Source organism: Cherax quadricarinatus, chromosome 84 (assembly GCF_038502225.1).
Source record: "Cherax quadricarinatus isolate ZL_2023a chromosome 84, ASM3850222v1, whole genome shotgun sequence".
Taxonomy (NCBI): domain Eukaryota; kingdom Metazoa; phylum Arthropoda; class Malacostraca; order Decapoda; family Parastacidae; genus Cherax; species Cherax quadricarinatus.
The window spans coordinates 4508804-4523918 of record NC_091375.1 but is presented as its reverse complement, the minus strand read 5'-3'; the positions used below and the strand labels follow the sequence as shown (position 1 = coordinate 4523918).

The window sequence follows — 15115 nt, the reverse complement described above, 5'->3', positions numbered from 1 at the left end:
GACAAAAGGATAGATGCAAAAAAGGAAAAAAGGGAAAGGGGGATGGAAACCCAAAAAACAGAAAAAATACTGGAAAGTGTAAATGCCCCCTTCCCCAACACTGCCCGGGAAAAACACTGCTGCGAATCCTACACTGCCAGAAGATTTAGACCCATCTGTGTACAAAAAAATTTTTGAGAATGGGGTGAAAGTGGGTCAAAAAAAAGAGAGCGGGAAAGGCGCCCTGGGCAGTTGGGTTTAAAAGGCAAGGGAGAGAAAAGACTAACAGCGGGGAATTTCCCAGGGGGTGGGGAAAAGGAGATGCTGCAAAAATTTGGGAAAGGGTGGTAATTGAAAAAAGGCAAAAAGCAATAAAAACCCGAAGAGAGGGGGGAGGAGAAACGGGGGCGGGGTAAATAAAAACCCCCCCATTAATCCATAACCATTCTATAAATGGAAGGTTTGGGCGGAGATCATGATTTAACATGGTAGCAATTTTAAATTGGGCATCCCACGACCGGATAGGAGGGAACCTTGGCCCGCAGGGGAGGCTCCCACAGGAAAGACCCAAACCCCAAAGGCATAAACGTAACCCTTTTGGGTGATGAATGGGGTTAACCCAGAGGGGTAGCAGGAGATGCCGCGGGGAAGATCTGGTCCCCAAAAAATCGCCCCATAAAAAAAGGGGGGAATGGTAAAGGGAAAGGGGGTTAAACGTCAGCTCCCCGAAAGTTAAAGGGTTTTAAAAAGGGGTTCCCACCCGGCGGACAAGTTGCCTTCAGAGGGTAATGTGGGGGTTTTGGAGGATAACCTCGATCAAAGGGGGGCCCAGAAACTTGACTATCACATTCGGGGAAAAGGGGGCCATAGGGGGGTAAAAAAGGATGATCTAACTATTAAAGGGGCCCTAGGGGAAAGTAATTTGGTGGGTTTTAGTGCGGGAAAATTTTCCCACATGTGGTGGGCCCCAATTTGGGAAAACACGGTCGACGGAATGTGGAGAGAAACTGTAATGAGGTGACAGTAAAAGCACATCTTGAGCAAAAGCGGCCATCAACATAGGTGATGCCCAAAATTTATTTGATGGAAGACTAGGGGCCCAAAATTTTAAATTGGCAAGGGGAGAAAAGTGTTGTGCCCAGGAAAATCCCGGGGGACACCCTTTCGGTTTTTTGATAAAGTGGGGAGAGCTTATTAACCGAACAGGGAAATCCCCAGTTAAAAAGTTTTTGGAAGGAAGATTCCCCTCGGGGCCCAAAGGGAATTTTTGGGGGAAAAATATTATCCCTCCAACTTGTGTCATATGCCTTTCTAAAGGTCAAAATTATTATTATAATAAAGGGGAAAAAAAACCCCGGAGGATTAAAACAGCCCCTTTGGGGATGTAAGGATTCGGAAAGGGGGGAACTGGAGCACAGACCCAACCCTAAACCAAACCCCACCAACATAAAGGCCCTTTCCCTTGGGGGGTCAAAGGCCCAAAAAATGGAATAACCGGGGTTTTTCGAAAGGCATTACAAATATTATTCCAACCCGTGAAAGGGGTCTATGGTAAAAACGCCCCAAAAGCCATATTAAGAGTGGAGAGACTGTTGGGTTCAAAATACCCCAAAAACGTCTTTTTTCCCAGGGCTTTCCATCACTTTCCAAACGGGACGGGGGGGGAAACAATGGGACGAAATTGGGAGATTTCATGCCCCGTATGCCTGGTTTGCGGAAAGGGGGGAAAAGGCGGTTTCCCCCCGCTGTAAAGAACTCCTTATGACCAAATAAGATTGTAAAGGCTTAATAGGACTGAAAGGGCTGACTGAGGGGAAAATTTGTGGCATACAATATGAATAAAAGTGGGGCCAGCTCCCGATGTTTCAAGGTTGAGAGGTTTCCAGTTTTTTGGAAAGTGAAAAAGGGACTTTAACTGTTCTTCTCTGAGAGAAAGAAAAGCCCAAGGGGTGCTAACCTCCCAGACTTTGGGGAAAGAAATGAGAGGCATAGATGGAGCCCCTAGAAATAGGGACCAGATGATTGCCTTTTCTTTGGGCAACACCCAGTGGGTTTCTATATAAACCCCCGGGCCCCCCCCAGAACGGGGCCCGGGGTCGGGAGAATTTTTACCACTAAAGCCATACTTTTTCCAGACTGCACTAAGGGGAAAGGGAAAGAGGTGATGGGGGAGAAAACCTCCCAGCAAGTGTTTTTTAAGCGAAAGGATGACCGATGACGATGGCACTTCTCAAAAATCAAGAAAGTCTCTCTGGGGTTTCCCAATTGTCCGGTCCCTGCCCCAGCGGGGCTTTAAAACGTCTGGAACAAGCAGGAGACCACCAGGCCGCATTTCTGAGAATCCCTGCCCAATTTTGGGGGTATAGAAGAAAGCGGGGTTAAACGGGGGGGCGAAAAGGTGAAAAAGTTTCCCCCGTGGAGGCGAAAAGGAACCTCTCAAAAAACAGTTAGGTGTGAGAAAAGGGTTTCCCCAATTTCCCCGATCAAATTGCCAGCGGGGGATGCGAAGAGGGGGTAAATAAAGGGGGGAGGTAAAAAAATGATTGGGAAATGTCGCTGCCGCGAAGCCCGGGGAAAAAGGACCTTGAAGTCTAATGGGGCGGAGGAAGAGCGGACTGGGTGGGGATGCAAGAGAGTGCAGTCCGAGGATAAAAATGGGTGTGGGGGGCCGGTATTTAAAACATGGAGGGGGGGGAGGGCAAAAAAGCCACTAACTGAATCCCCGGGGGAATCACAGCGAGACCCGGAAGGAAATGGGGGGGCTTTAAAAAATCCCCAAAATGACATAATCGGGGGTAATGGAAACAAGAAAAAATATCCAGAATAGAAAAAACCCCGAGGGGGGAAAGAGAAAACAAAGAACGGGCCCGTATCCCCCTTTATGCAGGTGGATGGGGCCCCTGTGTTGGGGGAAAATTAACAAAAATGATGGTCGGAATATCAGTGCGTAAAAGGGGCACTTTTCAAAAGGCCCCATCAGGAAAAGGACCCGAAGAATACAAAAATTATAGCCTGAGAGGGGGAGAGATAACAGCAGAGTGAAATTTTGGTTCCTGTGAAACCACCAACGGGAAAACTGGGAATTTAAATCTAAAGCTCACCCAAACCCCCGGGCGCGTATATTCCACTGTAAATAGGGCCGTGATTGGCAATGATAAATACCTAAAATTAGGAAGGGGTTTCCCCAAAGGACTAGAGGGGTTGGGAAAAGCCCACATGGGGGAGGCGGGGAAAACGTTAAACAGGGGAAGGGAACGGTGGGGCCGGAAAAAAGGAGTTCCCAGGATGGAGCAGTGGAGAGAGGGGGGAGTGGAGGGGGGGATCAGTGTCCTTGATGGTTTGGTCTCTGCAATATTTCAAAAGATTGCTTCAAGTATTTCAAATTCAGAAACGTCGGAGGGGGACAATATTGGAAATGGTAGGGGAGGATGAGTAAAAATTGGGAAATGTTTGGACTCTACCCAAGGGGGGGGGAAAAGGGGGGAGGGAACTTTTGGGGAAGGTGGGAAGGGGGCAGAAAGGCAGAAACCCGGGGGGGTGGCAGAAAAGGGGGGAAATTTTGGGGGGGCATGGGGGGGAAGGTTTCCCGTAAGAGGGGGGTGAACCCACACTTGAAAAGCCAGTGGGGAAAGGGGGGAACCAGGTACAGAGACAGGGAAGGGGGGAAAAGAGGAGGTGGAAGATGGGTAGGAGGTGTTAACGGACCTTTTTTTACTTTTGAGAAAAGAGGGGTGATTGGGAGGGGGTGTCTGGGATCTGGGGCACACCCCGGGTTGTGAGAGAGAAACCCCAGGAGATCAGACTGGGGGCGTTAAGGTGGGCGCGGGAGGACAGCAAAAAATTAGATACAGGGTGACTATGGGGGAGGGACCACAGAGGTGGTTTTAAAGATGGGGTACCAGGGAAATGGGGATGTTTTGAAACCGGGGAATAAGAAAACCCCCGGGAGTCTCCTTTGGGGGCGGGGATGAGAAAAGCCTGGCATAAGGGGGGACCTTCCGCCCCGGGGGAAGGGTTTTCCCCCGTTTGGAGACCTGACAACGGGGGGAACGAAGGCAGCCTCCGGGCAATTATGGCAAAAGGCCCAAATTTATTTGAAGGTTTATCGGCACCCAAGACTGGGCATTCAAATGATAGATCTGCAAAGTTGGGTTTTGGGTGGGCCAAACGCCAGCAATTTCTACACTGTTTTCGGTGGGATCAACCTTTTGAACTTGTAACCCCCTGTCCTGTTCATAAACTGAGGATGGGGGTTCACGGTTTTCAAAAAAAGTTAAAGAGCCACATTGTTATATCGTCTCCGACGGGCGGAAGAACAAAATTCTACCTTGAAGGTTGGGGGATCTTGGAACCCGGGTTGTTCAAGAAGTCATGCCACATGTTTGGAAATTTTGTTGAACTAGGATGGGGCCAGAATACTGTACCACTACAAAAATTGAGGAATGGCGCCCCTAGTGACAGGGAAATATATGGGAAAACGGAAAGCTCATGGGCCTTGGGGAGCATTTTTCTTTATGATGCCGTGCCCCTTTAAAAGCATGAAAAGAAATATCTTTACCAACATAAACGTAGGGGGCCCTTTCCAATACCCGTGGTCAGAAAGATAGGCCCGTAGAGGGGAAATCGTCATAAAGTGAAGAATTTTGTCCCCTTGTGCAGTTTTGAAAAATGGCGTGGGGAAAGGGGGGAAAGGCGGTTGATCTTTTTGGGGAAAAAAGGGAAAATTTGGGGAAGTATCACCGCAGGTAATTTGTTGGCTTTAAAAGGGGTGGGGGCCCGAGTTGGTCCGACGGGAAGGGTCGGGTTCAAAAACCGCACCGGGGGAAAGGGGGAAAATAGCCAAGGGGGCGAAGGTCAGTTAAATCAAAGGAGTCATCGAGGCCTCCAGTACCTGAAGGGGTGAGGAAACAGCACTGGCAAGAGGTACAGAGGCATGAGGGGTGTCCAAAATGGTCCCAAAACGGCGGGGGCAGAAGGGAAAATGGGATCAAAAAGGGGCCCCGGGTGGGAGGGGTTTCCCGGACTAGGGCTGCCAGGGGAAAGGGTTTTTCCCTTTTTTTTTTTTTTAAAAAAAAAAAAGAAAATAATAAAAAAGAAAAAAAAGGGGGGCCGGGGGGGATAGTTCCCAGGAGGAATGAAAGGCCCGAAATCTCCCCCGCCAAAAGGGACCCCAGCACCTTTAAATAGCGCAGATGCAGCATGGAACCCGGGGGTTTCCCACCCATCATGCCAGTAAACCCCGGGAATCCGGGATAGCAACCCCACATCTGGAGGCTACCCCGGGGACAAGGGGAGGGGGGGCGGAAACCCAAAAAAGCATACCCCCCTTTCCCCCCACCCCAGAATCCAAAAAGGGGGCTTCCAGAGACACACCCCCCCGGGCCCCCGGACCCAAAGCCACCCTCCGGGGGGGAAACGGAGAGGGGCCCAGGACATCCCCCGGCAATCCAGATTTCCCTGGCAAAAACGCCACTGCCAAAAACCCCAACGGAATGGGGGTGGACCCCCACCCCCTTTTCCCCACCTAGGGGGTCCCGAAACCCGTGGGGGGGGGGGAAAAACCAAAAAAAAAGGGCGAAAGGGGGGGGTGGGGAGGGGGGAGGAAAAAGGGGGGGATGGGGATGGGAAGGGGAAAGGGGGGATGGGTTGGTCCGAGGGAAAGGGGACCCAAAAGGTCTAATTCCCCCAGACCAAAAGCCTTTTTCACCCGCCAAAGGGCCCCCCCTTTAAGAGGGGGTATCCCCCGGCGTCCAATTCCAATTTTTTTACACCACAACCAAGAACCCCAACTGAATGGGATTGACCCCCCGGACCCCCCCCACCAAGGAACCCGAAGGGCCCGTGGGAAGAATCAAAAGGCCAAAAAAAGGAAGGGAATGAGGGGCAGGGGGGGAGGAGGGGGGGAGGGGGAAAGGGGAAAAAGGGGGGATGGGGGTAGGGGGGAAAGGGGGTTGGGGGGGGAATTGGGGTTTAGTGTGAGGAAGGAAAAAAAGGGCCAATTCCCCAGACCAAAAGCCTCTTCACCACACCAGGCCCGAAGAGGGGCCAGATAAGAGAATTATCAAAAGCCAAACCAAACCCCCCCAGGGTTTCCCGATAGAAAGGGAACCCTTTTGGGCAATGTTTTGGGCCAGCGTTTCCCAACCAAAAGTCCCAAAAATAATTTTTATCATTCAGCAGAAGGGGAATGAATGAAGGTTTTTCCTTTTCTTTATTAAACATCACTGTTGTGACTAGTTTATATGCAAAACAAAATACAAGTTTAAAACTTATCATTTGATTAAAGAGCAAGCCACCATTACAATTGTTCATTCGCTGTAAAGGTATGGGGGCTTCCCGATTAAAAACTTTTTTTTAAAAAAATTTTTATTGATTAACCTGAATCCCAAATGATTAAAAAATTTTACTTTCTTTATTTTTTCCATTAAAACATTAACATAGTATATAAAAAAAAAAAAAAACGTTTTTAAAAGGGTTTTACCCTTTTTTCTTTTGGGATGAAATTTAATATAAATGAAGAAAAGTACAGACATGACATCCCCTTTTTTTTTCAGGGGTTTTTTTTTACTTGAAACCCCAAAATATTGGTAATAAAAATTTTTAAAAGGCAAAATATATTTGTTACACTTTAGATAATGTTAAAAATCTACAACTTTTATTAAAAATTTTAAAATTATAGGTCAGTTTGACCTTTGACAAAAAAAAATAAAGCATCCTTTCTACATAGCAAATTCTTTGAAAAGTCAATAAGTGATTGAACACTAAAATCTACAACAACCGTGTCAAAACATGATAGCCAAAACCCCACATGTTGGGAAGATTTCGACTTAATAATCGGGTGAATGTTTCTGATACAAAAACAACTGGTTTTTATTAAAATAAAATTTTTTTAATTTACTAAGCCACTACAAACTGATGGGAAAATAACCGAATCAACGGACAACTGTTACAATATAGAAAACTGTATACAGTATAGTTATTTTCTAAAATTATAATTTGTGAAAAACTGACATTTCTCTTTATGTACATTCCAATTACTTTGATATTTCTGAAGGGTTTAGGGTTTTCCTACTCCTGGAGCCTGGCCATGGAAAATAACTATACTGTATACAGTTCTAGGAGAAAAAAAATATCAAGCTTAATATAAACAACATAATACAACAAAGTGCCAAGCACTCTCCAATTATATAATATCAGCCAAGTTTCATACTTTAACTTATATTATTCAGGAAAGAATTGGCTTTATTGTATACTTTATGTCTTCCCTACAAATTGGGCACTGTGCCAGTGCTAGAGCACACGAAGAGCATGTAACCATGTGTTTGCATGGCAGGAACACTACATCCATCTCTGCATCCATGCAAACTTTGCACATTCTTATATCACGAATTCTTTCCAACTCCTCTGCAAGTTCTTGAGCTGGAAAAAATAAATTGAAAAATCAGTTAGGCTGAAATTATATACCCAATTCACAGATGATCAATGAGAAATAAAAAATATGGAAATGGCTAAGATTTTTATGTATACATCATTAACCCTTTGTTTCTGACGTATATGTCTTACAAGCCAGTGTTTTTGACGTATTTATACTCCAAAACTCTAGCGGCTTCAAATCAAGCGGGAGAAAGCTGGTAGGCCCACATGTGAGAGAATGGGTCTGTGTGGTCAGTGTGCGCAGTTTAAAAAAAATCCTGCAGCACAGTGCATAACGAGAGAAAAAAAAAAGACTCTGGGTTAAAATGCCGAATTTGAGGTGTATTTTTGTATAGTATTTATGGTAGTATTCTCGTTTTCTTGGTCTCTCATGATAGAATGGAAGACATTACAGAAATAGAGACGATTTTATTTTCAAGAGTAAACAAAGGACATCATTGTCCAATAAGTGGACAACTAGCCATTCTAATACAGATTCATGAATGGGTCGACATTATTTATACAATTATTACAATAATGCAGTAGTGTGCATGACAGTAAATCTTCTATTTTTTGGGCAAATAAAATTTCAAAATAAAAAGCAAGAGTAATGTAAGAAGTGTCTGGAGGCATGGCTGATGAACAGAAAATGTTATTTTAGTGCCAGGAATGTCTGCATTGTTCATTCTGGACCCTATTTTGAAACTGGCATCTTTTTTAATTTGCATGAAATTGGCCAAATTGCCAATTTCTGACCACTTCATTGGGTAGGTGAAATCAGTAAATGGGCAGTTTCTTGTACTCAGTCGATAGAACAAATGGAGTCCTAAAGAAATAGCTGTTTGGTCAATTGGAACAATGGAATTGGCCAAAAACAGGGCTCAAAGCGGCTGAAATCACTGATGCGTAAATATCGCTGAGAACGCAAACTTCACAAGACCACAATTCCATGAATTTTCAATCAAATTTCGTACTTTTGGTGTCATTACTATGGGGAAAAAATTCACTTTAATTTCATAATTTTTTTTTTTCTTTTTAAATATTTAGAGAGCAAGTTTGTGAGCAGGGGTCTCAGCAGTCAAAGGGATAATGTAGTCTGAATACCAACTGTAGCATTAAGCCAAACTTACAATCATTAAAATGAAAATAGCTAGAGCAAACAAGGTAGAAATGGTCAAGCAAGAATTAAATCAAACTATAAATTAAAATAAGATGGATGTCAATTTCTTTTTTAAATACAGCCTATCCTCACTTAACAACTCTGTTCTGTTCCTAAGACCACATGTGGCCTGGTGGCTAAAGCTCCCGCTTCACACACCGAGGGCCCGGGTTCGATTCCCGGCGGGTGGAAACATTTTGACACGTTTCCTTACACCTGTTGTCCTGTTCACCTAGCAGCAAATGGTACCTGGGTGTTAGTCGACTGGTTGGGTGCATCCTGGGGGACAAGATTAAGGACCCCAATGGAAATAAGTTACAGTCCTCGATGACGCACTGACTTTCTTGGGTTATCCTGGGTGGCTAACCCTCCGGGGTTAAAAATCCGAACGAAATCTTATCTTATCTTATGGGTAAATGAATTCGTCGCTAAGTGAGGAGCATACTATAATGGTAGTGGGTTTGTGTCAACCATCTTTGATATTGTTTTAATATCACCTTTGCACCATTTCTAGCATTTCTGGTATATTTTTAAATGTTTATACAGTAATGTACTGTATGTTGTAATAATCAGAAAGGCAATAAATAAAAAAAGGCACAATACCATGACTGGAACGATACACAAATAACCCACACATAAAAGAGAAGCTTACGACAACGTTTCGGTCCGACTTGGACCATTTACAAAGTCACTTTGTAAATGGTCCAAGTCGTTTCAAACCTACTTCTTTTTCGGTTATTTGTGTATTTAATCGGGAAAGGCGTGGAATTTGGGGGGAATGATTGAGGTGTATAAATGGAAAACAGGAATTAATAAAGGGGATGTAAATAGCGTGCTAAAAATATTTAACCGACAGGATTCGCAGCAATGGTTTTAAATTTGAAAAATTCAGATTCAGGAAGGATATAGGAAAGAACTCGTTTGGTAATAGAGTTGTGGATGAGTGGAACAAACTCCCGAGTCCCATTATAGAAACTAAGACATGTAGTTTTAAAAATAGGTTGGATAAATACACGAGTGGGTGCGAGTTGGACCTAACTAGCTTGTGCTACTAAGTCGGATGCTGTGCTCCTGTAAGTGACTTGTCTGACCTCACTATCAGTGAGGTCAGACAGTCAATGAGCTTAAGATGGTAGGAGAATTGGACCTGCCTCGCATAGACCAGTAGGCCTGTTGCAGTGTTCCTTCTTTCTTGTGTTCTTAATATACATTATTTAGGTATGCATACTGGTCAGAGATCCCATCCTAAGTCTGATTCATCAGCAAACGAGTATGTCGCTAAGTGAGGAGAGGCTGTAATTCAATATTCAGCAGGAAGTCATTAACAGTTCATATACAAGTTGGCTGCATAAATCAGTAGCAAAGGTGCTAAAACAAATGTCTACTTCATAGTACTTACAGGATTGGGGTTTTTGTGGCTGTAGAAGCTTTCTTTGCAAACCCAGATGTGGAAGTTCTCCAAGCATTTTTCACCAGATGCCTGCCCAATTTTCTCTCTATGTGACTAAGGGATGATGAAACAAATTGGTGGCTTTAAGGCCACTTCTGCAATACCCATTATCTCATCAGCCTCTGTAATCACATCCATAGGCTGAGCTAAATTTCCAGCAGCAGTCTCATCATTTCCATTTCTTCGCTGTAGGGTTAAAGACGGTGATGCAGAAGAGTTGTTGGCGGGAACTAGGAAGTGCCCTTGATGTTTTTGATATACTGGCAATGTTGCAGTAGATGTTGATGTAGAGACTGATGAAACAGAAGATGTAGAAGTGGCCCTGGTAACTGAAGTAGGTGTAGAAATGGTTGTAGCAAAGGCACTAGAAACTAAAGCAGGTAAAGGGGAGGGTTGTAATGACTGGACTGAAACTTCAGCTAATGTGGATGGGGTTGAAATAGTGGCACTGGAACTCGGGGAAAACCCCAGTAGATGTGACTGTTGGGGAGGAAGATGTAACAGCAGGGGACACAGAAGCAAGTGTAGCTGTGCTGAAGCAGGCAAAGGTAGCAAGGTAGCAGCTGAAGAGCTTGAAGGAAGAGAAGATTCATTCTGGTTTGGGCTTCCAGGCTCCGGGAGATTGCATTTTTCCCGCTTGTTGAGCAGTGGCCTCGCCCCCTATTTCTTGACTAGAAGCCTGCTGTAGAGTCCGTTTAGTTTCTTCCTCCATATACTGTAGGACTGCTTCAATGCATGGTTCAAGACCAAAGAAAGGCAGCCCAGTCTGTTCAAGCTTTTGTCGAAGAGCAGCTCTCACTTTGTCTTGCGGAAAGCCCATTGCAAGTACTGCGTATAATGCCCAGCTCCATTAATGGGTTTAATTCAGTTTGGTAATAACATTTTAACTTGGTACAGATTTGGATGAAGCATTACTTGATGCAGGCTTGGAAGTAGGAGTGCGAATATATGGAGGCCTTTCTCGTCTAACCTGCAAGGAACAAAAAGTTGCAAATAAAATGGGCAGTCAACCCCAGGTGAACAGGCATTCACAATATGCAAATTCCAATAACGACAAAGCTTAGACTTCCCAACTTAACAACCAGTTTGTCACTCTTAACTAATGCATTCCAAGGAATGACCAACAAAATGGGTGTGAATGGACTTGCAGCTAGTTAGATACAACATATCTGAATATTATTCATGGACCAATATAATTAAAATAGCACACATTAAAAAAAACTGTTGTCGAAGACTTGTAATTTCTCAGGTCCTACAGGTACCTCAAAAACCCTAAAGCTCTGGGCAAGTATGTGCTACACAGTAGCCTGTCAAGTCAGAGCAAGTCACAGTTATGGATTAGGCATTTCCTATCCCTAGTTTCGTCATCTCGGTGACTAATCTTGTGCAAAGATGAGTGCCAAAAACCCACTTCCTAGTGAACCCTGCATAATTTACTATTGATCAGTAGGGTCCACCACTTCACAGGGACCTATCAATAAATGCATCCTAACAATTCGTCAAGGCAGAAGTCTATTCTACAGCAAACTTGGGATACATCAGTCTGCCTCAGCACCTGCCCATTCATTACCTGGAAACCATGACATGGCCTGGGCACTAACAAATTCAAATTGAGTTAGGTGTATATAGGTATTCAGATAGTCCAGAAAAAATTGCATAACACTTTTCAAGATTTGAATATACTCAAAATTCTCAATTTATTCTTAAATTTATACTTCAGTACTTCTTAAATGTTGCAATAAATTCTTTCATTTAAAAAATATATGCAAGATGAAGACAAATGCCCAAGAAGCCAGTTTCCACAGCTGAAACATTTCAAGGAAGTCTCAGTCTCTGTCTGTGTGTATCTGTTTCTGTGTGTGCGTGCGTGTCTGTGCGTGTGTGTGTGTCTGTGCGTGTGTGTCTGCGCGTGTGTGTCTGTCTTGTTTGTATGGTTGTGTCTGTGCGTGTGCCTGTCGGGGTGTCTGTGTGTGTGTCTGTGGTGTGTGTGTGTGTGTGTGCTTTCGTCTGTCTCTCTCTTGTCTCTCTCTCTCTGTCTGTCTCTCTCTCTCTGTCTGTTTTTCTCTTCTGTCTGTCTTCTCTCTCTGTCTGTCTCTCTCTCTCTCTTTTGTCTCTCTCTCTCTCTCTCTCTCTCTCTCTCTCTCTGCCCTCTCTCTCTGCCCTCTCTCTCTGTTTTTCTCTCTCTCTCTGTCTCTCTCTGTCTCTCTCTCTGTTTTCTCTCTCTCTCTCGTCTCTTCTCTCTCTGTCTCTCTCTCTGTTTTTCTCTCTCTGTTTTTCCCCTCTCTCTCTGTCTCTCTCTCTCTCTCTCTCTGCCCTCTCTCTCTGCCCTCTCTCTGTTTTCCTCTCTCTCTTCCCTCTCTTCTCTCTCTGTTTTTCTCTCTCTGCCCTCTCTCTGTTTTCTCTGCCCCTCTCTCTCTGTTTTCTCTCTCTCTGCCCTCTCTCTCTCTGTCTCTGTCCTCTTTTGTTTTTCCCCCTCTCTCTGTTTTCTCTCTCTCTGTTTTTTCTCTCTGTTTTTCTCTCTCTCTCTGTCTCTCTCTCTCTCTTCCCGTCTCTCTCTCTCTCTCTCTCTGCCCCTCTCTCTGTCTCCTTTTCTCTCTGTCTCTCTCTTTCCCCTCTCTGTTTTTCTCTCTCTGTTTTCTCTCTCTCTTGTCTCTCTCTCTCTGTCTCTCTCTCTCTCTGTCTTCTCTCTCTCTCTGTCTGTCTCTCTCTCTCTCTGTCTCTCTCTCTCTCTCTGTTTCTCTCTCTCTGTCTCTCTCTCTCTCTGTCTCTCTCTCTCTCTCTCTGCCCTCTCTGTCTCTGTCTCTGTTTTCTCTCTGTCTCTCTCTTTCTCTCTCTGTTTTCTCTGCCCTCTCTGTCTCCTCTGTCTCTCTCTCTGTTTTCTCTCTGCCCTCTCTGTTTTCTCTCTCTCTGTTTTTCTCTCTTTCTCTCTCTCTGCTCTCTCTCTCTGTTTTTCTCTCTCTGTTTTCTCTCTGTTTTCTCTCTCTCTGTTTTTTCTCATGTTTTTTTACAACAAAATAAACTAACTTATAATGAATTTTTTGTCCCTTTTTTACAAGCACGGTACACTCTGGATACCAGCGTGCATGCTCATTCCAGGGCAGGTCATCAGACTCCCAGTTACGTAGCCCATTTCCACAATGAAAGCATCGCACATGATCACTCAGACCTGTAACCAAATTTGTCATACTTGTAAGTAACAGGTTGGTGCACAGTAACCATCAATGGAAAAGCTACTGTCCCATTGCACAAGTGATAAAACTGATGTCTGTTCAATATTATGCATTGTAAAGATTGCTAGTTTTTCCACTCATGAACACAAGATACAGTATCAGACATCTTAAAGCTGCCCTACATTTTATGAAGTGTTATATATCAACACTTAACTTTTTCCAATGTCCAAAACTGCCATAAGAAAATTTAGTTAGAAAATGCTTAAAGGGCAATAAAATACCACCCCCCCCCTCAAAAAGGGAGGGAGGGATGGATATCTATTCAGTTACTACTACTTTCAACAATCTGACCATGTCTCACTGAGGCATGGTGACCCAAGGAAAGTTTTTTAAATTTAGTAATATATACAAGAGACAGGGTTACTAGCCCCTTGGTCCCAGAACATTAGTCACCTCTGACGATACGCATGGCTAACAGAAAAATTCTGTTCCACTTCCCCATGGAGATAAGCGGAAATAAGAACAAGAACTAGTAAGACAAAATAGAAAACCTAGAGTGTGTGTGTGTGAGAGAGTGAGTGAGAGTGAGTGAGAGTGAGTGAGAGTGAGTGAGAGTGAGTGAGAGTGTGTGAGAGTGTGTGAGAGTGTGTGAGAGTGTGTGAGAGTGTGTGAGAGTGTGTGTCTGTGTCTGTGTCTGTGTCTGTCTGAGTGTGTGTGTGTGTTAGTTACCATTTTGTCCTAGGCACATGTCGATTAGACACTAGGCCAGTTGTATTTGAGAGTGTGTACTCACCTAGTTGTGTCTGAGTGTGCGTCTGAGTGCGTCTGAGTGTGCGTCTGAGTGTGTGTCTGAGTGTGCGTCTGAGTGTGTGTGTGTGTGTGTGTGTGTGAGTGTGAGTGTGTCTGAGTGTGTGAGTGTCTGAGTGTGTGTGTCTGAGTGTGTGTCTGAGTGTGTGTGTGTGTGTTAGTTACCATTTTGTCCTAGGCACATGTCGATTAGACACTAGGCCAGTTGTATTTGAGAGTGTGTACTCGCCTAGTTGTGTCTGAGTGTGCGTCTGAGTGTGTGTGTGTGTCTGAGTGTGTGTGTGTGTCTGAGTGTGTGCGCGTCTGAGTGTGCGCGTCTGAGTGTGCGCGTCTGAGTGTGCGACTGAGTGTGTGTCTGAGTGTGCGTCTGAGTGTGTGTGTGTCTGAGTGTGCGTCTGAGTGTGTGAGTGTGTCTGAGTGTGCGTCTGAGTGTGCGTGTCTGAGTGTGCGTCTGAGTGTGCGTCTGAGTGTGCGTCTGAGTGTGCGTCTGAGTGTGCGTCTGAGTGTGCGTCTGAGTGTGCGTCTGAGTGTGCGTCTGAGTGTGCGTCTGAGTGTGCGTCTGAGTGTGCATCTGAGTGTGAGTGTGTCTGAGTGTCTGTGTGCCTGTGCGTGCGTGTCTGTGTCAGTAAGAATCAGTGAATCAGTAAAAAAGTTTAATGGGTCAGAACAATTTGAATAAAAGCAAAAGTAATAAGCAAAATGTATCTTAAAATCTATGAGTTAAAGATAAAAAGAACCAACTGAACAAACCATGGAAAATAATGTCGAGTTACTGTTAACTGTTTATGAGCTCAGGTGTGAAAAATTCAAAATGTACACTCCTGAAGTAGGAGAAAGTTTACAGAAATTTACAAGAGTGAAAATATGGACAATGTTCAATTACAGTGGACCCTCATTTTTCATAAGCATCGGAAGTTGTAATATTTTAAAACCGTAAAGTTATTTCGTCAAAATATGGACTAATCGTTTGGCTTGCAAATAGTCGTTCAGCCCAGATGCGTACGCACAGCCCCGAGCGGCAACATACTCCAGTGTACCATTGTTTATCTATATAGGCTAGAGTGCCAGCCAGTGATAAAATGTAACATTAACAGTGTAGCAACTAAGTTAAGCGATTGATAGAAAAAGGACAGCACT

At 44.4% G+C, this 15115-nt stretch overlaps 1 protein-coding gene across 1 annotated transcript in view; it reads right to left on the bottom strand.

Moving 5' to 3' along the window:
- Positions 1-7108: 7108 nt before the first annotated feature.
- LOC128704252 (baculoviral IAP repeat-containing protein 7) overlaps positions 7109-15115 on the bottom strand; it is a 32592-nt gene continuing 24585 nt past the window's right edge. Inside the window, 6 exon segments of the mRNA XM_070102919.1 lie at positions 7109-7419; positions 10106-10294; positions 10599-10831; positions 10833-10887; positions 10890-10971; positions 13022-13167. Of these exon segments, the coding sequence (XP_069959020.1) occupies positions 7205-7419; positions 10106-10294; positions 10599-10831; positions 10833-10887; positions 10890-10971; positions 13022-13167 (920 nt within the window). The 3' untranslated portion in view covers positions 7109-7204.